Source organism: Odocoileus virginianus, chromosome 23 (assembly GCF_023699985.2).
Source record: "Odocoileus virginianus isolate 20LAN1187 ecotype Illinois chromosome 23, Ovbor_1.2, whole genome shotgun sequence".
Classification (NCBI taxonomy): Eukaryota; Metazoa; Chordata; class Mammalia; order Artiodactyla; family Cervidae; genus Odocoileus; species Odocoileus virginianus.
In genome coordinates this window covers 19,342,624-19,366,273 of record NC_069696.1, presented here as the reverse complement: position 1 = coordinate 19,366,273, position 23,650 = coordinate 19,342,624, and the positions used below count along the sequence as shown (strand labels likewise).

General features: G+C 42.3%; 1 protein-coding gene and 1 pseudogene across 3 annotated transcripts in view; one reads left to right on the top strand and one right to left on the bottom strand.

Moving 5' to 3' along the window:
* Positions 1-23,650, top strand: part of GRIN2B (glutamate ionotropic receptor NMDA type subunit 2B) — a 483,052-nt gene that overhangs the window by 341,110 nt on the left and 118,292 nt on the right. For all 3 annotated transcript variants that reach the window (XM_070453649.1, XM_070453650.1, XM_070453651.1), the window contains one exon: positions 10,848-10,962. In XM_070453649.1, coding sequence (XP_070309750.1) covers positions 10,848-10,962 — 115 coding nt within the window. The remainder of the gene's footprint in view (positions 1-10,847; positions 10,963-23,650) is intronic.
* Positions 20,251-21,083, bottom strand: LOC139030677 (lys-63-specific deubiquitinase BRCC36 pseudogene; annotated as a pseudogene).

The following is a 23,650-nucleotide window of genomic DNA, read 5'->3' as shown; positions in this document are numbered from 1 at the left end:
TTTTGTGTGTGCTCAGTTGCTCAGTTGTGTCCGACTCTTTGTGACCCCATGAACTGCAGCCCACCAGGCTCCTCTGTCCATGGCAGTCTCCAGGCAAGAATACTGAAGTGGGTTGCCATTTCCTTCTCCAGGGGACTTTCCTGATCCAGGGACTTCCACCTGGGAAGCCCTTCTTTTGTTTTGATAAAACTAATTCATGGTATTCAGTCGTGAAACAGAATTTGGGTAATAGAGCTCAGAAAATCTCATTGTCGGGCTGAGGGATCTGAGAAGACTCTTTCCCTGTAATAGTTGAGAAGTTGACACATCACCACTTACCCTCAGTCAGATTGCTAAGAGGCCAAAACACAATCCTTTTCACCACCAGCAGGAGAGAGGGAGTATATTAAAGGTATATCAGTTAGTCTTCAAGATACTTTAATATCTCATTAGTTTAACACTACAGATTTAGAATTTCAATAACTAAGTTATGGACTAGCCCAAACGTGAAGCTTTTATGATTTGTAAAGAATGGTTCATAAAATGAATGGCATAAACACCACTTCAGAGAAAGTGTTTAATCCACTGGCAGACAAACTATTTTTAATTTGCCTCAAGTAATTATAAATTAATATTACAGTCTACTCTTTAAATTAGTTTTTCCTGAGGTTCTAAGTATCATTTTGCAAAAGTGAAAAAAGGCCTGCACTTGACAGACTAGGAAACTGGTATTTCTAATTATTTTGTTCAATAGCATGGTTTAGTATTTTTATATTTGACATTGTGGTTCAAAGGAAGCCTTTAAAACTTCTTCAAATCCCTTTTCCTCAAAGAGAACACCATTGGTGACCAGAATAAAATAATTCAAGTGCCTCGAGGACATTGTCACATAACCTAGGAACTGATGGATCTAGGATTTGAACAGAAGTCGTCTGATGGCAGCATCCTTGCCTTTATATGCCACGCACACTGCCTGCTGCTGCTGCTGCTGTTGGTGATGGTGATAGAGTATGTATTTAGTGCATGCTACATTCATTTCCTCTCCAATTAGCTTATTTTTCCTATTTCCCCTTATTTTTCTTTCTACCAGCATTTAGGGGCGTTGTCTATGTTGTTCATGTGAGTGCAGGATATCTTACTAATGAGCTATTTCTTCTGAGTCTGATCTCAGAAGAAGCTATTGGTAAATCCTAGAGAGAAGTGTTCCCAGGCCATGGTCTGCCACAATGACCACCTTATACTGGGTTGGCCATTTTAGATTCATTTTATTTTATTATGAATTTCTACGTTGAGGAAAAGTCAGAACTTTCTATTTAGATTCCCAAACCATCACAAGGAACATCTGATTTTTAAATATTTACTTTTGTCTCCTAATCCTGGTCTCTAACTAAGTAGCTTTTAAACGTTTTCAGTTCAGTTCAGTTCAGTTGCTCAGTCGTGTCAGTCGTGTCTGATTCTTTGCAACCGCATGAACTGCAGCACGCCAGGCTTCCCTGTCCATCATCAATGCCTGGAGCTTGCTCAAACTCATGTCCATCGAGTTGGTGATGCCATCCAACCATCTCATCCTCTGTTGTCTCCTTCTCCTCCTGCCTTCAATCTTTCCCATCATCAGGGTCTTTTCCAGTGAGTCAGCTCTTCATATTAAGTGGTCAAACTATTGGAGCTTCAGCTTCAGCATCAGTCCTTCCGATGAATATTCAGGGTTGATTTCCTTTAGGATTAGCTGGTTTAATCTCCTTGCAGTCCAAAGGACTCTTAAGAGTCTTCTCCAACACCACAGTTCAAAAGCATCAATTCTTCGGTGCTCAGCTTTCTTTATAGTCCAACTCTTACATCCCTACATGACTGCTGGAAAAACCAAAGCTTTGACTAGACAGACCATTGTCAGCAGAGTAGTGTCTCTGCTTTTTCTTATGCTACCTAGGTTGCTCATAGCTTTTCTTCCAAGGAGCAAGCATCTTTTAATTTCATGGCTGCAGTCACCACCTGCATTGATTTTGGAGTCAAGAAAAATAAAGTCAGCCACTGTTTCCACTGTTTCCCCATCTATTTTCCATGAAGTGATGGGACAGGATGCTATGATCTTAGTTTTCTGAATGTTTAGTTTTAAGCCAGCTTTTTTACTCTCCTCTTTCACTTTCATCAAGAGGCTCTTTAGTTTTTTTTTTTGCTTTCTGCCGTAAGGGTAGTATCATCTGCATATCTGAGGTTATTGATATTTCTCTCGGCAGTCTTGATTCCAGCTTGTGCTTCATCCAACCCAGCATTTCACATGATGTACTCTGCATATAAGTTAAATAAGCAAGGTAACAATAATCAGCTTTGGTGTACTACTTTCCCAATTTGGAACCAGTCTGTTGTTCCATGTCCAGTTCTAACTGTTGCTTCTTGACCTGCATACAGGTTTCTCAGGAGGCAGGAAAGGTGGTCTGGTATTCCCATGTCTTGAGTTGTGATCCACACAGTCAATGGCTTTGACATAGTCAATAATGCAGAAGTAGATGTTTTTCTGCAACTCGCTTGCTTTTTCAATGATCCAGTATATGTTGGCAATTTGATCTCTGGTTCCTCCTTTTGTAAATTCAGCTTGAACATCTGGAAGTTCACAGTTCATGTATTGTTGAAGCCTGGCTTGGAGAATTTTGAGCATTACCTTGCTAGCATGTGAGACGAGTGCAATTGTGCAGTAATTTAAACATTCTTTGGCATTGCCTTTCTTTGGGATTGGAATGAAAACTGACCTTTTCCAGTCCTGTGGCCACTGCTGAGTTTTCCAAATTTGCTGTCATACTGAGTGCAGCACTTTCACAGCATCATCTTTTAGGATTTGAAATAGCTCAGCTGGAATTCCATCACCTCCACTAGCTTTGTTCATAGTGATGCTTCATAAGGCCCACTTGGCCTCGCATTCTAGGATATCTGGCTCTAGGTGAGTGATCACACCATTGTGGTTATCTGGATCATGAAGATCTTTTTTGTATAGTTCTTCTGTGTATTCTTGCCACCTCTTCTTAATATCTTCTGCTTCTGTTAGGTCCATACCATTTCTGTCCTTTATTGTGCCCATCCTTTGCATGACATCTACTATTTCTAATCTTGTAAAAAATTGTTCCTATTGTTTTCAGGAGGAAATGCAAATGATACAATAATTGTTAAAGAGACCATTGAAAAGCTTTTTGAAAGATCTGTGGTTTTGCTATTTATTTTTTTTTAATTTATTTTATTTCTTTATTTACTTTTGGTGCCTGGGCGGGAACTTAAACCCTGGACTCTCAGATTAAAAGTTGGTTTTGGCATATAGATGATTGAGTTTAGAAGTGTAATAGCCACAATATTAATCAGGTGAAGCATCAAGATAGAGAACTTCAAGCAGTTGTGTTCTTCCCACATCAGGCAAGTGAGGTAGTCTGAATTTTATAGATGATGGCCTATTTTATAGATGAAGGAGCTAAATGCTTTAAAAGGTAAGTGACAAACCAAAGACATAGTGACAAAGTTACAGGTTTTCAGAGCTAGAAAATCATAAGCAAAAGGGGTCAAGAATTTGAGTCTCTTCCCTGGAATTGTGGTTCCTCCTTTATTACCTTGCTCTGAATAGCTGGAGAATGGAAATTGAGAGCTATGGAAAACTCCACATTTTTAATAATATTTTTTATTTTTAATGGAAGGATAATTGCTTTATAATATTGTGTTGGCTTCTGCCATACATCAACATGAATCAGCTGTAGGTATACATCTGTCCCCTCCCTACTGAGTCTCCCTCCCACCTCACACCCCTTCCCACTCCTCTAGGTTGTTGCAGAGCCCCAGTTTGAGTTCCCTGAGTCATAGAGCAAATTCTTACTGGCTGTCAATTTTACATATGGTCGTATATATGTTTCCATGTTACTCTCTCCATTTGTCCCCACCCTCTCCTTCCTCCCTTCTACTCATGTCCCCAAGTATGTTCTCTATGTCTGCATCTCCATTGCTGCCCTGCAAATAGGTTCATCATCTCCCTCTTTCTAGATTCCATGTCTATGTGTGTTAGTTGCCCAGTCGTGTCTGACTCTATGTGACCCCATGAACTGTAGCTGGCCAGGCTCCTCTGTACATGGAATTATCCATGCAAGAATACTGGAATGGGTTACCATTCCCTCTCCATCTAGATTCCATGTATGTGCATTAATATATGATATTTGTTTTTCTCTTTGACTTACTTCTGTATAAACTGTATAATAGGCTCATTAGAACTCTAATGAGCCCACCTCATTAGAACTGACTCAAATGTGTTCCTTTTTATGGCTGAGTAATACTCCATTGTATATAGGTACCACTGTTTATCTATTCACCTGTTGATGGACATCCAAGTTGCTTCCATGTCCTGGCTATTGTAAATAGTGCTGTAATGAACATTGGGGTACATGTGTCTTTTTCAGTTTTGGTTTCCTCAGAATATATCATGCACCTTTGGGCACCTTAACTTTGACAAAGGAGGCAAACGTATGCATTGGGGAAAAGATAGTCTCTTCAATAAGTGGTGCTGCGAGAACTGGATAGCTAAGTGTAAAAATATGAAATTAGAACACTTTCTAACACCACACACAAAGATAAACTCAAAATGAATTAAAAACATGAATGTAAGACCAGGAACTATAAACTGTTAGAGGAAAACATAGACAGAACACAGTATGACATAAATCATAATAAGATCCTCTATGACCCGCCTCCTAGAATAATGGAAATAAAAACAAAAATAAACAAGTGCAACCTAATTAAACTTAAAAGCTTTTGCACAGCAAAGGAAACTATAAACAAGGTGAAAAGACAGCCCTCAGAATAGGAGAAAATAATAGCAAATTAAACAACTGACAAAGGATTAATTTTCAAAATACACATCCAACTCATACAACTCAATACCAGAACAGCAACCAAATGAAAAACAGACATTTCTTCAAAGAAGACATACAGATGGCTAATAAACATGAAAAGGTGCTGTGTCGCTCATTATTAGAAAAATGCAGATCAAAGCTACAATGAGATATCACCTATCACCAGTCATAATGGCTATCAAAAAATCCACAAACAATAAATGCTGGAGAAGGTATAGAGAAAATGGAACCGTCCTTGCATTGTTTGTGGCAATGTAAATTGATACAACCACTATGGAAGATAGTATGGAGATTCCTCAAAAAAATGAGAATAATTCCACATTTTTGAGGCATGATGTTGAGCAGAAAGGTCACTGGTTGTGGGGTGCGGATACCTGGATCCTCTTTCCAACCCTGTCATCTGATCTTGGTGAAAACGCAAACCCCTCCAGACTTCATCTGCTTCATCTGAAAATGAGAGGATTGCCTGAGAGAAGAGCCTTGTCTCTCTTACTACCACATTAAAAGACATTCATTTAAAAAAAAAAACTAGTCCCTCGTGAGAATCTGGAGGGCACAGTGAGAGCTGTGGTACCAGGTCACTTGGTTTGCTGGGGAGATTCTGGCAGAGCCCTCGGACGCCTCCCACACATGGTGTACTGCTAAATCATTGCAGCTGATGAGCGCTGAGTGGCATGGTCAAAGTCAAAGAGGCACGCAGGCTTTTTACCTCAACTTGACCCCATTCAACCCAGTGGAGGATGACTTTGGCCACAGGCAGCAAATGTGTTGGACCTGAGCCCAACAGGGATCCAAGACTTTCTCCACAAGCCGGAGTCAGGCCGGAAATGCAATTGGTTTTATTTTCTGCAGTCTGTTTGAGGGGTCTCCATAGTCAAGGGCACGTGATGGTGATGTGAGACTGCTAAGAGGCCCATCTGAGGCTCTTGAGACACTGATTTCACTTTATTTACTGATGTAATGAACAGTCCTGAACAGGCAAGCCACCTTGGAAAGTCAGGTAGTATTGGGGGACCCATTTTCTCCTGTCCATACTGAGAGTTCCCAATGGATGGTTTTTAAGTTTTCCTCTAGTCCCATCAATCTGAGAGTGTTGCAATATTAGAACTTTATGAGATAAGCCATCATTTGGCTTAAGGGTCAAACTACATCCCAGAGACAAATCAAGCAATATTTTTTTATATACCAAACCTTGTTGGGCCTTCCAAGGGACTAGGATCTTATGGGCAGAACTTCTGAATTTGAGTGCCACTTGAAGCTAGGCTTTCTCATTGCATTCTTGAGGATGACATTTTCAGAGACAAACAGAATAGCTGTGGCATCTCTTAATAATATAGTCTAATCCTTTACTGATGATTTATATGCGGACACTTTGAGGTTTTAATTAATATTCAAAATTGACAAAGTGCCGCCAGATGCAAAGGTGGTTGGGTACTTTCAGGTCTTATGGAAAGTTGAATTATTAATATGACCATTTGACCTAGTTAATCCTAAATATGTGGGAGGCAATCTCCATTTCTCCCAAGTGTTCCAATGACAGTTCAGTCTTGGTGAATGTAACCGTCCCACTTTCACTCACTGAGGTCCAAAATGAGGCAAGTTCCTTGCCTTTAGATAATTCTAATCAGGCTAGTATATTATTTTTTTCTAAATGTTTCCTACTATATAACCTTATATTTGTGTCATATTTTATATAGTTTTTCTACCCCCCATTTCAGGTGATCATCACAACCTGATAAACTAGAGGTTAAAAAAAAAAAAAAATGGTGTTTCCATTTTAAAGAGGGAAAAACTCAGGTTCAGGGCTAAGGTCACATGTCTAGTAGTGACCACACTCCCAATTATTTTTTCACACTTTTCATTACCAATGAATGGATTGGTCTGTTCCACTATTCTAAGGGCATCCTTGCTCAAGGCAAGTGTATATTTGCAAGCTCCTCACTAATAGCTAAAGGTTGGCACGTCTCAGGGAATTACTCAGAAAAACACAGTGTGAATGATAAATCTTTACACTGCTGAAGGATATGAATAATTAAAGGATACTTTGCAGAAGAGTATTTTGTGTACTGTCATAACATTTTATTAATATTTTTGATAAGTAAAATATATGAGAAATGTCAACACAGAATAAAATGAACATGTAGAGCTGGAAGAAGGTGAACATCCCAGAGAGAGAAAAATATATAAGGAAAATCAAAAGGATCAGGAGCAGGAACAATAAGAGAAATTTAACTGCAGAGCAATTGCCATGAATGTGGTTTTATTTTCTTGGAGTTTGAATTTCCCAACCTATCCACTCAATTCAGGGCTATCCCCTTTCAAAGAAGTCATCTTGAGAGGCCATATGCTTATTCCATTCATGCTGATTGTTGCTTATATGATTTGGGGGCTTCTCTTTTATAATTGCCTTCTGAAATGGACACTTTCTTTGGAATAGTCTTAATGGTGTTTTAGATAAAGTCAGAATTACTCAGAGCCATGTTTGGTGAAAAGGAGGGCTCACAAGCCAGATAATTTCCATCTCTCCGCCGTCCCTTCCTCCTCCTTCCTCTCTTTCTTTCCCTTTCCTTTAATCCTTCCCTCTCTCCTCCCTTCCCCCCCCCCCCACTCTCTCCCTTCCTTCCTTCTCCCTCTCCACTTCCTCTCTTGTGTTCTTCCAAAAAAGAGGCAAGACTAATGTTTTTCTGCAAGTCTCATACACCTCCTCTGAAAACTTCCAGAAATTACTCTATAACGCCATATTGATGTAGTAAGAACCTACTTTCCAAATGGATTATGTCTGGTGCTTAAATTCTGGTCTGTTAGTTTAAAATCGTACTCCCTGAAATGAACTGCATGGGACTTAGGTTGGAGTGTTGAAGTTGTTGTAAGCTACAGGAGACCCGAATATCGTCTTCTCACTAGTGATGGGCGGGAGCAGGCCACAGTGAGCTGAGAGCAGGAGCAGCGCAGTGGGTGGAGAGACACGGTGTGGAGCCTTGCGCTGAATCAAGGATGTTACACGTTTACCAAATGCAAGTGTCCAGAGATCACAGCCGAGGGGGCAGAGGGAGGGGAACACCATGGCACAGTGTAGCTTGGTGCAGGAACGGGGATCTTAAAGCTGCTGTGGCGTGTGAGAATCACAGCGAGATGCTAGAGAACACATGGGACTGGGAACAGCTCTTTTTTTTTAGATATAATTTTATTTATTTTAATTGGAGGCTAATTACTTTACAGTATTGTAGTGGTTTTGCCATACATTGACATGACTCTGCCACGGGTGTATATGTGTTCCCCATCCTGAACCCCCCTCCCACCTCCCTCCCCATCCCATCCCTCTGGGTCATCCCAGTGCACCAGCCCCGAGCACCCTGTCTCATGCATCGAACCTGGACTGGCGATTCGTTTCACATATGATAATATAGCTCGTAAAATGTTATTTCCGCTCCCAATTAGCTGGGGCAAATAATTTGACCTCTTTGTGCGTCAGTTAGTTCCCTTATCTATCAAGTTAAAATTATGGAACCAAATGAGCTCATAGTTTCTTCAAAGATGAAAATTCATTTTATAAGGGGTCCATTGTTGTTGTTGAGTCACTAAGTCATGTCTGACTCTGTGACCCCATGTACTATAGTCCGTCAGGCTTCTCTGTCCATGGGATTGCCCAGGCAGGAGTACTGGAGTGGGTTGCCTTTTCCTTCTCAGGATCTTCCCAATCCAGGGATCAAACCTGTGTCTCCTGCATTGACAGGCCAATTCCTTACCACTGAGCTACCTGGGAAGCCCTTTATGAGGGATACATGATGAATATCTTCAAATGCTTGAAGAGCTCCCGTGTGAAAGTAGCATTAGACTAGGACTATATAACTCCTAAGGAGGAGACCAGGATCTAGAGGTAGAAGGGGAGCAGATTTCACCTTTAGGTAAAAAAAGAACTGCCCGACAGTGAGGTGGCCGCCTCGAGGGCAGGGAATACAGTGATGAGCTCCTCATCAGTGGAAGTATTCAAGAAGAGCTGAGAGGGCTGGTTTTATGATGTCATAGAAAGGAAAGATAAACTGCAGGAACTGGGCTCATTGATTATGAAGATCTCTTCCAATTTTGGGACTCTAGGAATCTCTACTCTTTTGTGGTCTGTTTTTGACTGCATTTGCCCTGGAAATGACAGGTTGAAAAGTCCCAGGCAGCTTGAGAAGCAGGAATGTGGTTCATGAGGATTTGGTTCACACTACCTAGTCATCTTTAGAATTTCCTGAAAGACCTATATTCTAGCAACCCTAAGCAACCCTTAATCTAATTGCTTAATCTAATGTTACCTGGTAGCATCAAAGAAGAGGCTCACAGTTTTTGTTAAATAAGAAGACTTTACGAGAGGAGCCTTTAGGCTGCCTTCTGCATGTCCTTCTCCTCCCCTTCAATGCAGTAGGGAACCATGGCTGCTCGAAGTTTTGAAGCCTGTCAGAAGACTCCCGACAATCACAGGATGCCCATTCTGCTTCTGAACAGAGATACGTCTCACTGCAGCATCAGGTGCAAGGCTCCAGAGTAGCATGTCACGTGAACGTGGAGCTAATCATTATTGACTCCTTGAGCCACGGTGGTGAAGGGACCTGAATTACCATCAGCACGGTTGCACTGATGCCATGGGAATGAGCATGCCTGTGGGAATTCCCAGTGAGGGAACGTCATCAGGTCAGAGCAGCCAGAAAGGGAGAATGGGGTGATCTGGGGGTACAGGTGTTGAAAGACAGCTCCATTGGTCTGACTTTCATTATTAGAGTTTTTGCTAATTTACATGTCTGAACCTGAAGCACTCTGCGAAATGTCTTTCCCTCCTCCCTGGACTTCCACCCCACTCCTGCGATTTTCTGTTCACTATAGAAGTGCAAAGAGACATCACTTTGCCAACCAAGGTCTGTGTAAACAAAGCAATGATTTTTCCAGTAGTCATGTATGGATGTGAGAGTTGGACCACAAAGAAGGCTGAGCGCCGAAGAGTTGATGCTTTAAAATTGTCGTGCTAGAGAAGATGCCTGAGAGTCCCTTGGATAGCAAGGAGATCAAAGGAAATCAACCCTGAATATTCATTGGAAGGACTGATGCTGAAACTGAAGCTCCAATACTTCAGCCACTTAATGTGAATAGCCGACTCATTGGAAAAGACCCTGATGCTGGGAAAGATTGAAGGCAAAAGGAGAAGAGGGCAGCTGAGAACGAAATGGTTGGATAGCGTCACCAACTCAATGAACAAGAGTTTGAGCAGACTTCGGGAGATAGTGTAGGACAGGGAAGCCTGGCTTGCTGCAGTCCATGGGTTGCAGAGTTGGACTCAACTTGGCGATTAAACAAAAACAAAAACAAATAAAAGTTCAGTAGCCCTGGTTTCCAGATGCATTTGGAAGAACCAGATCCCTGACTGCTGGACTCATTAAGTATGGGCTGGAAGTATTGTCACAAGAGTTTGAAAGCATTGGTGTATCTCTGGGAGGAGAAAGACCCTAAACTTCAACCTCTCTGAGCAGGAAGCTGTCTTGCCCACTCCCACTGTGTCTTGTCTCTACCACCCCCCACCCTTGAACTCACCTCCTTTTTTGAATAATAGTCATTAACGCTTAATGAGAGTTTACTCTGCCCCTGGTCAGCTATCTCATTTAAGCCCTTCAAGCCTAATAGAGTAGGTTCTTTATTACCCCATTTTTGTCAAATTGTGAAAAAAATGGATATTCAAAAGGCTCAATAATTTGCTCACTCTTAGCTGCCGACTAAACTCAAGCCCATTGCCCTTATGTTAAATTTTTACATTATCTTTTCTTACTGCTCCTATAATGTGAAAACTTGGATGGCAGTTATTGGCTAATGAAATGGAAGCCCGAGGGGCACAAGCTTTACATGATATTTATAGAGCTATCTACACATCCAGTCTCCATCCACCTTTCTCTCTGTCTTCCTGACTGTCTTATTCTGGCACACCTTCTTCATACTTGTAACCTTCTCTTCATTCTCTCTTTACAGGTATCTGATCAATGTGACTTTTGAAGGGAGAAATCTGTCCTTCAGTGAAGACGGCTACCAGATGCACCCAAAGCTGGTGATCATCCTTCTGAACAAGGAGAGGAAGTGGGAGAGGGTAGGACATGTCTTTGGCAATTCTTGAGCTAAGTGCAGGGGGTGGGGATCGGATATTTTGCAACACACAGGAGGAAAACAGCCACTTGGTTTTGGTCTCTGAGCTGGAGATCAATACTTTGAGAACACAGAGGAGGCCATTTCTCAAACATGCGTCTTCATTTCTCAAACATGCGTCTTCATTCTCTTGCCACTTTGGTCAATCAAGAGATGATTTTCCCTGTGTATTACCATTTTTATTGGTAACTGTGCTATCTGCAGCATGACTTTGTTTTAATGGAAGAGTGTGCAGGCACGGGATAGCACAATTAAGTGGAGAAATTGAATGATGGTGTAATTCAAGAGTCGTGCCCTATAGGGTGTACTGGGAGGCCTGTGAAACCTAATATATGAGCACACAAATTTGGATTTCCTGTGATTGGAGGCTTGCTCTTAGGACTTCTCCCACTGTCAGCTGATCACAGTGTCTGAAATTCTATTATTAGGCATTAATTTACATGGGTGCCAGACTGCCTGGGTTCAATTCCCAGCTCTCTACTCACTAACTTGGCTACTTACAACCTTGGGCAAATCTCTTAACTTCTCTCTGCCTCCACTTCCTCATCTGAAAAATGGGAAAAATAATAGTGTCAGTATCACAGGGTTGCTATATGGATTAAATATATTGATATAGGTAAAGGACTTAGAAGGGTGCCTGGCATATGGTAAGCACTTAGTAGGTATTGGCTTTTATTATTATATCTAATTCCTAGTTCGATATAAATGTTCCTGGGAGTCATTTCATCACAGGTGTTCATAAGAATCAGGACACTTGTGCCTTGAGATGCTTTGTGGAGAAATGGTTTCTCAGATAAATAAGATTAAGGGGTGCTGTCTACTGTGTCTCACTTGGGGAGATTCTCCGAACACATATTAGCATTTGAAAGTTCAGAGGTGTCTTTTTTGCTGAGGTGTCATTGACATATATCGTTGTACTAGTTTCTAATGTACAATATAATGGTTCAATATCTGTGTATATTGTGAAGTGATCACCACAGAGGGTCTAGTACATCCATCACCATGCATGGTTCCAAAAATTTTTTTTCTTGTGATAAGAACTTTTAAAATCTACTCTCTTAGCAACTTTCAAATAGGTAACACAGTATTATTAACCATAGTCATCGTGCGCTACCTTACATTCCCATGACTTCCTTTTATGACTGGAAATTTGTATTCCTTGACCAGCTACCAGTCTGTTCTTTGTACTTATGGCTAGATTTTTTTTTCTTTTTCTCAGAGTCCACATATAAGTGAGATCATGCAGTATTTATCTTTCTCTAACTTCACTTAGCATAAATACTCTCAAGGTCCATCCATGTTGTTGCAAATAGAGGTGTTTCAGCAAAGGAACATCTTTAATTTTATTTAATTTGGCAATTCCCCAAATGATTTTTATCACAAGACCCTTTAGTTTGCGGAATCAGATTCTGTGAAACAAACACATTGAGAAACACTGATTTAAGGCAATTTCTGCAGACTCTGTGGGCCAGTTGGCTGAGAACAGACTTCAGGATGTCAGTGTGGCTCTGTCTAGGATGGAAACCAGGCGATATATTTTCACAGAGAGTAGCCAGGAAAAGAAGCCAGAGATAAACTTCTTGAAATTCACAATCTTGCCACAGAGAGACGTGGACACGTGAAACAAGCTGTGTGTGTCTCAGGTAGTGGGACCCAGAGCCTTACCCTTCAAACGAAAGACGTTTGTCATGTGTTCCTCCAATAAGGGCTCAGCTATAAGGCTAACATCATACCCGGTGTCCTTGATTGAAGTTATCATTTGTTCCGAAATGGCTGTTCTCTGGGCTCCTGCTCTTCACCCTAATCAAGCTGCTTTTCACCGCTGCTGTGCAGACATAATAATTTAAGAAGTGTTCTGGGGCCGGCGTGTACACCAGGCACTTCTGTAGATCTCTAGAAGAGGAGTTATTAAAAACTGAGGCTTCATACGTGGAACAGAAGACGTCCAGCTGGGGGTAGCTTTTATGCAGTAGACTCATGATTACTGACTCAAGTATGGGGCCTCTCACAGCCGTCCTGTCTTAAAGAGACACCGCTTCCACTCATTGGCGCTGCCTTCTCTTCCTTAGGCTGGAATCTGAGGCTTGGGACTCCCACCCCTTTCCACAGCTAGTTTCTCCTTCCTGGGGGTTGGATCCCTCCCCTCCTTATCAATTCTACCTTTACCCTCACTCTTCTATGTATTGCTTATTTTTTATATGATCCAAAAACCATGTGGATAATGTTTTAAATGGACCTCCCTCTCTCTGATGCACACTTTCTTATTTTTAAAATTTTTTTTTACTTTTAGATATGTTTTATTTCAGAGATCATTGGCATATTCAAGTGGCATCAGTAATCATCCATAAATAAAATAAAGCCCTAGCAGACAAAAATAAAGATTCAGATTGTAAAATGATATGTTTTCCTCAATGATAACACTCAGTGAAATTTTTAATTGCATGGCTCCTTATTAACTGGGAGTCCAATGTAAGCATCAACCACACTTGGATCCAGGTGCTCAAAAAAGATCATCCGGCATGACACCCACTTTTATCCATTCAGCTCAGTTCTGGACATGGCTTCTAGAATAAGCTTCCCAAGGCACAATTCCGGTTATGTTCTTTCTCTGCTCCAAACCTGCTCACAGCTCCTGTGGTTTGTGAATTGGGCCCAAACTTTATCTCTTCTTGCCTTCAAGGCACTGCTCTGTTTTCCAACACCCGTCTTCTCTTCCTTGGTGTGTCCTGTATCACCATCAAGCAGCACTGGGTTCGTCTCTGTTCTGAGAAGGTGCCTCTGTATGTCTTTCTCCCTACACAGCATGTCGTGATGTTTCCTTTTCCTGGAATGAATGGTCCAATTATACAAATCACAATCATCCTTTGAAACCAATTAAAATATTGCTTTTTCCTCGCCTGATCTTTGACCGGGATTTCACTTTTCTCTCCCATATCCCCTGTAGCACTGGTCTGCTCCCCTGTAGCGTTGGTCCGCACCCCTGTCAGCAGCACTTGTGACAGCTGCCTGTGTCAGAGCTGTGTGTGTGATGCTTCCAGAGGGCAGAGGCTGTGTCTTTATATTGTCGTGTCCTCACGGGAACCTGGAGGAGCATGTCACACGCCTCAATAAACGTGTAGAACAACTGAGAAGCATTACATAATGCAACCGTCTAAAATCCATCATTAAGAATCCAAGTTTATGTTGTTGCCCTTGATACAATAGCTGGATTTTTTCTTTTTTTTTTTTTTGGCAAGAGGAGATAAAATCTTTATGTAGATTGAGTTTTCATAGATCGTATTTTAAGTGTGCTAAGGGAGCTTGTTATTTAAAGAAATTCTGTGGGTAATCTTTTGATAAGGCATTTTGGGGGGATTGGGATCATACTAAATAGAATAGAATATTTCACACTGACTTGGTTACATCAGAGAATGCTGCTGCAGAGAGAAGTCAGTGTTTTTTGGCTTTATGAGCCTCATGGCTCCCAATCGTGGAAGCCCCTGTGGGCAGGCAGGGGCAGCCAGGCTCAGGTCAAAGGCATATCTGGGACATGGTGAAATCAAATATCCCTTTCTTCCACCATCACCCTGGCCCCCAGAACCCTTCTGCATCCCCAGGATTCCTAATAGTGTTCTAGATGGTTCCCAGTGGTCCTGGGAAGATTTAGAGCTCAGAGAGGCAGGCTTAAGGGTGAGGATTCTACAGTAAAGAGATGCTCACTGGGGAGATAAGCAAAGAGTGAGTCTCAACTTCTGGAAGAAGCATGGACTAAGAGACAGTGCTGTCAGCTTCTAGTGACACGCCTAACTCATTTGTGTGATCTGCTCCTTTCACTTCTCTGGGGTCTTTCTTTCCTCATGTCTAGAATGGTGGCATGAATAATGGGTCATTCCCAGCTCTAACTCCTGAGATTACAAATTCATGCTGTAAAGAAATAGGACCTTGGCGTGGAAATTGGTTGACAGCTGGAGCATACAAAAGAAGACTTTGTTTTTAAGGACAGTAGCTCCCAAGTCATTCTTGTCACTGGGGTAAATATCATGAGCCGAGCTGAAGCAGCCACGGAGTCAGGTTTATGTTTATTTTCTTCGGTATACTTGTTATCTGATGGTTTGCTTATTTGTCTGCCTGTTTACTACCTGACTTCTCACACCAGGATGGATGTTGCATGGGGCAAGGGCCTCTTTCACCTCTGTAATTCCAGCACTTAAGAAGGGTGCTTGGCTCACTTCAGAGACCATTGTTCAATAAATGAAGAACCTGTGTGCTTGGGGAGTTGGAGTAGTGACTAGCCATTCACTTCTACCTCAGGCTCTCCGGTGCAGATGGAGTGGTTAACTGAACAGCTCACAAGAACAGATACATCCCTTCCTTTGGGGTGAGTGCCCCCAGGGACCAGCAAGGGACTCAGGGGACCTTCAGGGAGGCCTCATCTCCAGGCAGGCGTGCCCAGGCAGTGCTCAACAAGACACCCTGGGTGGAGGAAGATTCATTAAGTTGTCAGTATGAACCTCATGATAGGATTTCACAGGATTCCTTCAGGTTTTTACAAAGCCACTGTCTTATAAATTTGGTTCCTTCTGAAAGACTCAAAGTGAAGGCAGGATGGTCTAAAGGACAGCTTGGTTTTGGAAATGGGAGAGAGCCCAGTTCAATGACCCACACTAGTTTTTTTTATCAACTGTGTTAGCCCACCAACTGATATTACCTGAGTCTATTTTCCTTCTGTAATATAGGGCTTTGCCTAAGGCTATTATACAGATTAAAGGGGATTTTACAGTAACCAACTATAAAGGAGATGATAGTAAAACTGGTTAATGGTGGCTGAAACATAGCCAGTATTTTACAAATATCAGTTGGTAGTCTCCACCCTCTTTGTACAATTTTTTAAGATACTATCTACACATGATAAAAAGTCAAATGATGCAAAAGAACATCCAGTAAAAAGAATGGCCTTTTATCATCGATGAGCCTTGGTTCCCCACACCGCGTCTCAGAGCAATTGTTGTTCCCACTGTCACAATTTTGCTCTGAAAATACACCGAGCATATTCAAAGTTTCCACGTTTACTCAACCTCCTTTCTTCTTTTGAAACAAAGGGGACACACTTTTGTGACCCTTTAGTGAGATCCTATATAAGTGGCTATTAAGGAGGCATGCAGGCAGGAAGCCGGAATAGCAGAGATCTCTGGGTCAGAATCACATTCACAGAAAGCCAAGTGCATATCTGGTAGGTAGAAATGTGAGGAACATTTAAAGAAGAATACAGATACACACAGACATAGCCTGGTGAGTTGGAAAGGGTAGGGGATGGTAGAAAAATATTTCTGTGCAGAAGGGTTCATTTCTAAGTCTCTCTAAGGGGGGGGGGGTAGATGAATAAAGTTGCATTAAAAATAGTCTGGCACAGAGAGGCAGTTCCAACAAGCATTCGGGCTTCTCTCTTTATCTGAGCCTCTCATGATTTGCTTCATTGCTGCTGCTCCCTGCTTCCATTTAATCGTTCCTAAAATGGGGATAATAAAAATGAAATGCAGTGGGGGTGTGTTCTGAGCAATGACTTCAAGAAATGATGATGGTGCATTTTCAAGCTGTAAGATGTAAACAGACCTTAAAGGGACTGTCTAGGTCAGAACTGCGAGGATATGTATGGTTTTCATCTCCGCTGTCCTTTCTCCCAAAAGCACCAGACGTGTATTTTACAAGCCCACTCCCTCTTCCCTGCTTCCATCCACTGGAAAATACTCCTCCTTATATAGAGTAGAGCATTCTCTGTTTGTCCAGGTCATTCTTTGGGCTCCCCAACCCCCAGTTATCATTTTAGGCTTGCAGTCCTAACAGATTAGAGCCACATTCACCAGTGAAAGAAGGACTCCAGGAGAAAGTGGTTGGTTGGAAATGCTGGGTCAGTAGTCTTATTTGTGAATTAAGTAAGAGAGAGGAAGGGTAACCAAACTAGTAGAAAGATGACTCCCAGGAGCTGCCGCAGCAGCAGCATCATAAAACAGAAGGCGCCACTGGCATTTGGAGCCTGAGATGAATGAGTCAGGTTAAAGGCTGCTTCTGGTCACCCCGTATCCAGGAGACAGCACTAACTCCAGGCTGTGGGTCCTCTGTCATACTGGTACCTGCTCTTGTTGTTTAGTCACCCGGTCGTGCCCAACTCTTTGCGACCCCATGGACTGTAGCCCGCCAAGCTCCTCTGTCCGTGGGATTTCCCAGGCAAGAATAGCCATCTCTTTCTCCGGGGGATCTTCCCAACCCAGGGATCAAACCCACATCTCCTGCATTTCAGGTGGATTCTTTTACTGCCGACCACTGGGGAATTCCTTGAGGACAAGCAAAATTATATTCCAGGATGGTCAGTTTGGTGGTGATATGAGAAAGGTCGATCACTGTTGTGACAGATTCCACTTGAAAGCCGTTGACTCTTGACCTAAAACAGCCTCTCCATCTCCCAAGCACGCATGTGTGCTTGTGTGGGCTCACACATACACACACACACACACACACACACACACACACATATCTTGGACAAGCTGATGGGCTGCTCACAAACATAGGAATCACATCTGTTTGGTTTTCCACTAGATGTCTGTTCCCTGCCTTAGACAGTGCTCAGCAGGCCAGGAAATACTTGATGATGGCTGGAACACACCTGCCCCCACTTCATTCCACCTCACACCCCAGGGGAGGAGCCACGTGCCATCCACACACTTTCCAGGTTCACAGAAGGCACCTGAGGAGTGAAATATGAGCTTCTTCTTGCGCCGGTGTGTTTGCTCTGCATCTCCCGATACCACCACTTAACAACATGTTCTTTTCACTGACTTTGAACTGCATCCTAATAGGCATCATTGGATTAAGGGATTAAGAAACAGACTCCATGGAGAAAGGCTGTGGGAATTGGGGTCATGGAGGGGAAGGAGGAGAGCAAGGAGGTGATGACTTTCTTTAAATCTATAAAGAATTATCGGACCAAGTGTTGACATCAGCTGTTCACCCTCTCTTCTCCAGACAGAACCAGAGTTAAGTGGGCTTAAGATCCAGCAGAAAGGATCTCTACTAGCTCTCGGGAGAATTTCTTCATAGAGAGAAGTGTAGAGTGCCAGAACTGTTAACCACTCCAGGGGCTGACTTTGGGAGAATCTAAAATCTGGGGTATTTCCTAGGGGGCAGTCCAGCCCTGACAGCAAGGTGTGACTTCCAAGGCATTGAGGGCTTGGGGTCTTCCCTTCTTTCTTACATATAATAATTGAGCACCTACTATGAGCCTAGCACTGCTCCCACCAAATTAGTCTTGTCATTTTCCTAGTTGCTGGGGAAAACAAAAAAAGAAGTACTGCAAGAAGGATGCAGATTGTGACACAAAATTTCTATAACCTAAGGTGATTTTTATTTTTATTTTTTCCTTATTTAAAACTTACAACTCTTTATTTTGCAATAATTACAAATTAATAGGAAGGTGCAAAAGTACTACAGGGAGTCCCAGTTTCCCCCAGTGGTAAGATCTTACACATCGCTATAGTCCAACTTCAAAACCAACATATGACAATGGTACAGTACTACTGGCTAGACTGTAGACCTTATTTGGTTTCACCAGATTTTACATGCACTCCATTTGTGGGTTTTTTGTGTAGCTCCATATAGTTTTAGCACAGATATAATCAACACCACAATCAAGAAATAGAACTGTTCCATCAGCACAAAGGAACTGCTTGTGTTGTTACCCTTTATAATCACCCATATCTCATACCCCCTCCAGTCCCTATCCCTGGTAACCATTAATCTGTTCTTCATTTTTATAATTTTTTCACTTCAAGAATTTATAATGTTATACAAATGCAGTCATACAGTAGGTGACCTATTGAGACTGACTTTTTCATTCATCATAATACACTTGAGATCCATCCAAGTTGTGTATATCAATATTCTGTTTCTTTACATTGCAGAGTAGTATCCCATAGTGTGAATGGTTGGTTTAACTGCACACTCAACTGCAGGACATCTGGGTTGTTTCATTTGGGGCTATTACAAATAAAATTGCTAATAACATCTGTATAGAAGTTTTTGTGCCAAAATAGGCTTTTATTTCTTTGGGATAGATGTCCAGAAGAACAATTGCTGGGTAATAAAGAACATGTATGTTTAACTTTCGATCCCTGGGTCAGGAAGATCCCCTGGGGAAGGGAATGGCAACCTACTCCAGTATTCCTGCCTGGAGAATCCCTATGGACAGAGGAACCTGGCAGGCTACAGTCCATGGGATCCAAAGAATCAGACATGACTGAGCAGCTAACACGTTCACTTTCATGTTTAACTTTATTAGAAGTTTCCAAACTCTTTTTTTCAGAGTGGCTTACCATTTTACATTCCATTCAGCAAGGTATGAGATACCCAGTTTGTATGCTCAACAGCATCTGCTATTTTCACTATTTAAAAAAAATTTTGGCCACAACCCAAGGCATGTGGGATCTTAGTTCCCCAACTAGGGATCAAACCCATGCCCCCAGCATTGAAAGGCAGAGTCTCAACCACTGAACTGCCAGGAAGTCCCCATTTTCATTATTATTTTCTTTAGCCATTCTGATAAGTACATAGTCATAATTCCTTGTGGTTTTAATTTGCATCCCCTGATTACTAATAAGATTCAACATTTTCTCCTATGCTTGCTTGCCATCCACATTCCCTCTTCAGTGCTATGTCTATTCATGTCTTCTGCTCATTTTCTAATTTTATTATTTTTCCTCTTGACTTTATTCTAGATTCATTGTGATAAATGGTTTGCAAGTGATTTCTCTCAATAATATCTTCCTCTTAAATTGTTTGCAGAGCAGAAGTTTTTCCTTTTGATAAAGTCCAGTATATCAACTTTTTCCTTTTAGGACTGTGCTTTTGGGGTGAAGGCCAAGAGCTTGTTGCCTAGCCCAACATCCTAAAGATTTTTCTATGATTTTTTTCCCTAAAGGTCTTACAGTTTTACATCTTACACCTAACATCATGATACATTTTCAGATTTGTATAATGTATACAATTTAGGTCAAAGTTCCTTTTCTTTGCCAACTGCACCAACATGATTTGTTGAAAAGACTATCCTTCCTCCGTTGAATTGCTTCTGTACCTTTGTCAAAATTGGTTGGGCTGTCTTGATCACTGCAGTTTTATAGTAAATCTTGAAGTCAGGTAATGAGAGTCCTCCCAGTTTTTCTTCTTCAAAATGGATTCAGCCTAATTAATTTTATTCCTGGACATATTCATCCTTCCCCATTCTGTCTCTGGCTTTATTCTAGAGAAGAAAGTTCTTGCAGAAGCTCTTGCTTTTCTTGTTGCAGCTCCTGCACATGCTGTTGGTTTTGCTCCAGTCTGTCCTCCAACCACTGTAGTAGAGGTCCGCTGACCGCTGACATCTGACTACACAGATTCTTGGTAAACACTGAGCCATTATGGATCTTGGTTACAGAGTCCAGATGTATAAGGCTGTGGATCCTCCTAATATGCATCTTGTTCTTGGCACAGGATCTTGGGCAGCTCAACTGCTGACTCAAGGCATACTTTCCCAATGGTTATGTGAGGTACAATATGAATTGGGATTTCAATTCTCTCATACTCTGAGCTCTTTTGGGCCTGTATGGATTGAAAACAAGTATAGAGTACCCGTCCAGTCTTTGTATTTCTATCTTCTATGAAGCAGGAAAATATAAGTCCTACAAAGCCTTGATCCATCATCTGGTACATGGCTTGTGTGTGGACATCAACATGTGAAGGCCAAACAGTTATATGGGGATGGGAGTGATACCAACCCACAACTCTCATGGGGCGACCCGTCAGTTCAGCCAACTTCTCTGCCTCTGTTGAGGCCGCAGACAGCTGCTCTGGAGAAATTTCCACGCGATCCTTCTTCCTCTTATCAGAACGTCGCAGGATGATGACAGAATGAATTTGAACAATTCTGATGGTGTCAACCTCCCCAGTGCACAGCCCCATCACCTCTTCCTTCTCCGTGCTTAGAGTGTGGTTGAGACACACGAGGAAGGCATCCAACTCCAGATGGACGGCTTGCACTGCCTGCACCACCTGCGCCGCCATCTTGGCCCGGCCCGCTCACGTCAGCCTACGGCCAGGTCACGTCAGCCTCTGGCCATCTCGGGCCTGGCCAACCCACCGCTCAGCCGGGCGGGTTCCGCGGGGGGCAGGGCGTGCGGGGGCGGAGCTGGGGACGTGGGAGCCGGGCCTGGGTCAAGGGTGGGCGGGCGCGCACCCTAAGGTGATTTTTAAATCGTTTGTCTTATGTTTGGCTGGCGTTTCATGTTGCCTGGTTAGTTAAGACCGTGCATCTATATGACACGGGCTTACAGACAGGGCCTCTGGGTTGCATGCTTTTGGTTGTCTTTCTAAGTTGTTGATTATCACAGACTCTCACATCCAAGTGATGTGGTTCCCTCAGCTCCAAGAGCCATGGCCCATGTGGCTTTTTGTCTACACCCTTTCCTGAGGTTCCAGAAAGAGACTTGTGGGGTGGGGAGGTGTGCAGTTAAGCCCTCAACGTCTCCATGGCCCTGTTAGTCCACAAAGTCAAGCTGCTGCCCCCAAGTACGTTTATAAAATAATTTGAAGAGCAGAGCAGGAGGTATTGGGGGAATAGACTTCAGAAAGGTCATTTCAGAAAGGCTGGTTGTCTTCATGTGCTGTCATCAGCCACTGAATGAAAAGGATAAAAGACCAAGAAAACCTTGGTTGACTTTGCTTTTGAAACCTATACCTGCTGGTCGGGTTTGAGAAAAGCTGGACGGAGCTTGGAGACAGAAATGCTGGCTTGACCTTGACTTAAGGAAACACAGTAAAGAGGAAAGTGTCCCCAAAGCTGAAAGACGGCTTTCATCCACCTTGTTTACTTTTTATTGAGAGTTTTATTTCATGACAGTTATCTCTGGTTGGCTCCTGAGTCTCTGATGAGCCATCTTTCTAATTCTGGCTTATGATGTTTCTTCAGTAGTGTACTCTTGCCTGGAGAATCCCATGAACGGAGGAGCCTGGTGCTACGAGTCGGACACGACTGAGCGACTTCACTTTCACTTTTCACTTTCACACATTGGAGAAGGAAATGGCAACCCACTCCAGTGTTCTTGCCTTGAGAATCCCAGGGACTGGGGAGCCTGGTGGGCTGCCGTCTGTGGGGTCACACAGGGTCGGACACGACTGAAGTGACAGTGTTGAAGAAGTAGTGGTGTGGAGGGGTTACAAGACTCATGTTGATAGATAAGTTAAAAACACGATTTTCTTATTATAACATTTGCAATTTTCTTATATGCTTATTAAATGTATTTAGGGGACAAAACAAAATTTACCCATTTCCATACCTACAGAGAACTAGCATTTACATTTCTTCTGTTTCTTATCTGATGCTTTTTTCTGTGTATATTGTAATACAATACAGTGCGATACAATAGAATTGGAAACACAATGTATGAACAGTTGCAATCTTCTTTCTCTCACTATGATATTGTGGCCATATTCTTATTTTATTAATGTTATCTGAAAGCATGAAACTTAATGACTGTCTCATATCCCATTGTAAAGATGTATTGTACTATTTTTGGGGGCTGCATCGCATGGCATGTGTGTTCTTAGTTACCCAAACAGGGATCGAACCCATGCCTGCTGCAGTGGAAGCAATGTCTTCACCAGTGGACCACCAGGGAAGTCCCTGTATTATACTTCTTTAAACTAACCTCCCATGATTAAGCATTCAGTAGAGACTAGTACTCAGATGAGAATAATTTCAGAGTTCTTGATAATCCAACTTCAATGCCATAAGATTGATGTCCAAGGTGACAAGGTTTGGTCACATTTTTGCTGTTGTATAATGACCCTAAACATTCAAAATGACATCCCTTAACCTGAGAAGCTTGGATTATATTAATTCGGTAATAGGAGAGTAGACACATATGTGGTGGGTATGTGTCTCTCCTTGGTGGTTCCTGGTCTGCTGGGAATCTCAGAAGGTTTTCTCTTTCTGATCTTCTGATCCTCTAATTTCGCTGATAAGAATATTTATCATCTTTGGCAGCTACAACACACAGAGGATGGGGTTGGTCACATGGTCTGTGTCTGCAGTTTTCATCATGCTAGGACCATTTTCTTGCAAGTTAGAGGCCTTCGAAATTCAGGCACATGTTCCCAAGGAGCTAGTAGGGCTGGCTCATGCTTGTTGTGACATCATTTCTACTGCTGTTTCCATTCTCGGTGCCCTAAGTGACCCAGGAAGATGGGAGAGCAATACCTTCTTTCACCAGTGGGGGCAGCACCTGGCTGACTCACAGGCACAGGCTGATGTGCCTCAAGACTGTCAGAGACCATCATGGCAGAAACCACTCCTTTTGTACCTTGATGTATTTTCTACTAAACTGGCTACTTTGTGCATACATCAATAGCATATTAACTTTCCCTGAGGTTTGGCATTAAAGCTATAATATCTGAATGTCCTTCATAGACAAGCATACCTCTGTTGACCTACCACCAGGAGATCTTCTGCTTTGAGATCTCCTGTAGCACTGATAGATTTGTGCAAGTTCTCACACAGTGTCTCTCACCACAATACCTATTTCTGAGAGTTCGCTGAGACCAGAGTAAAGCTATTTGTGTGTACAGGAAGG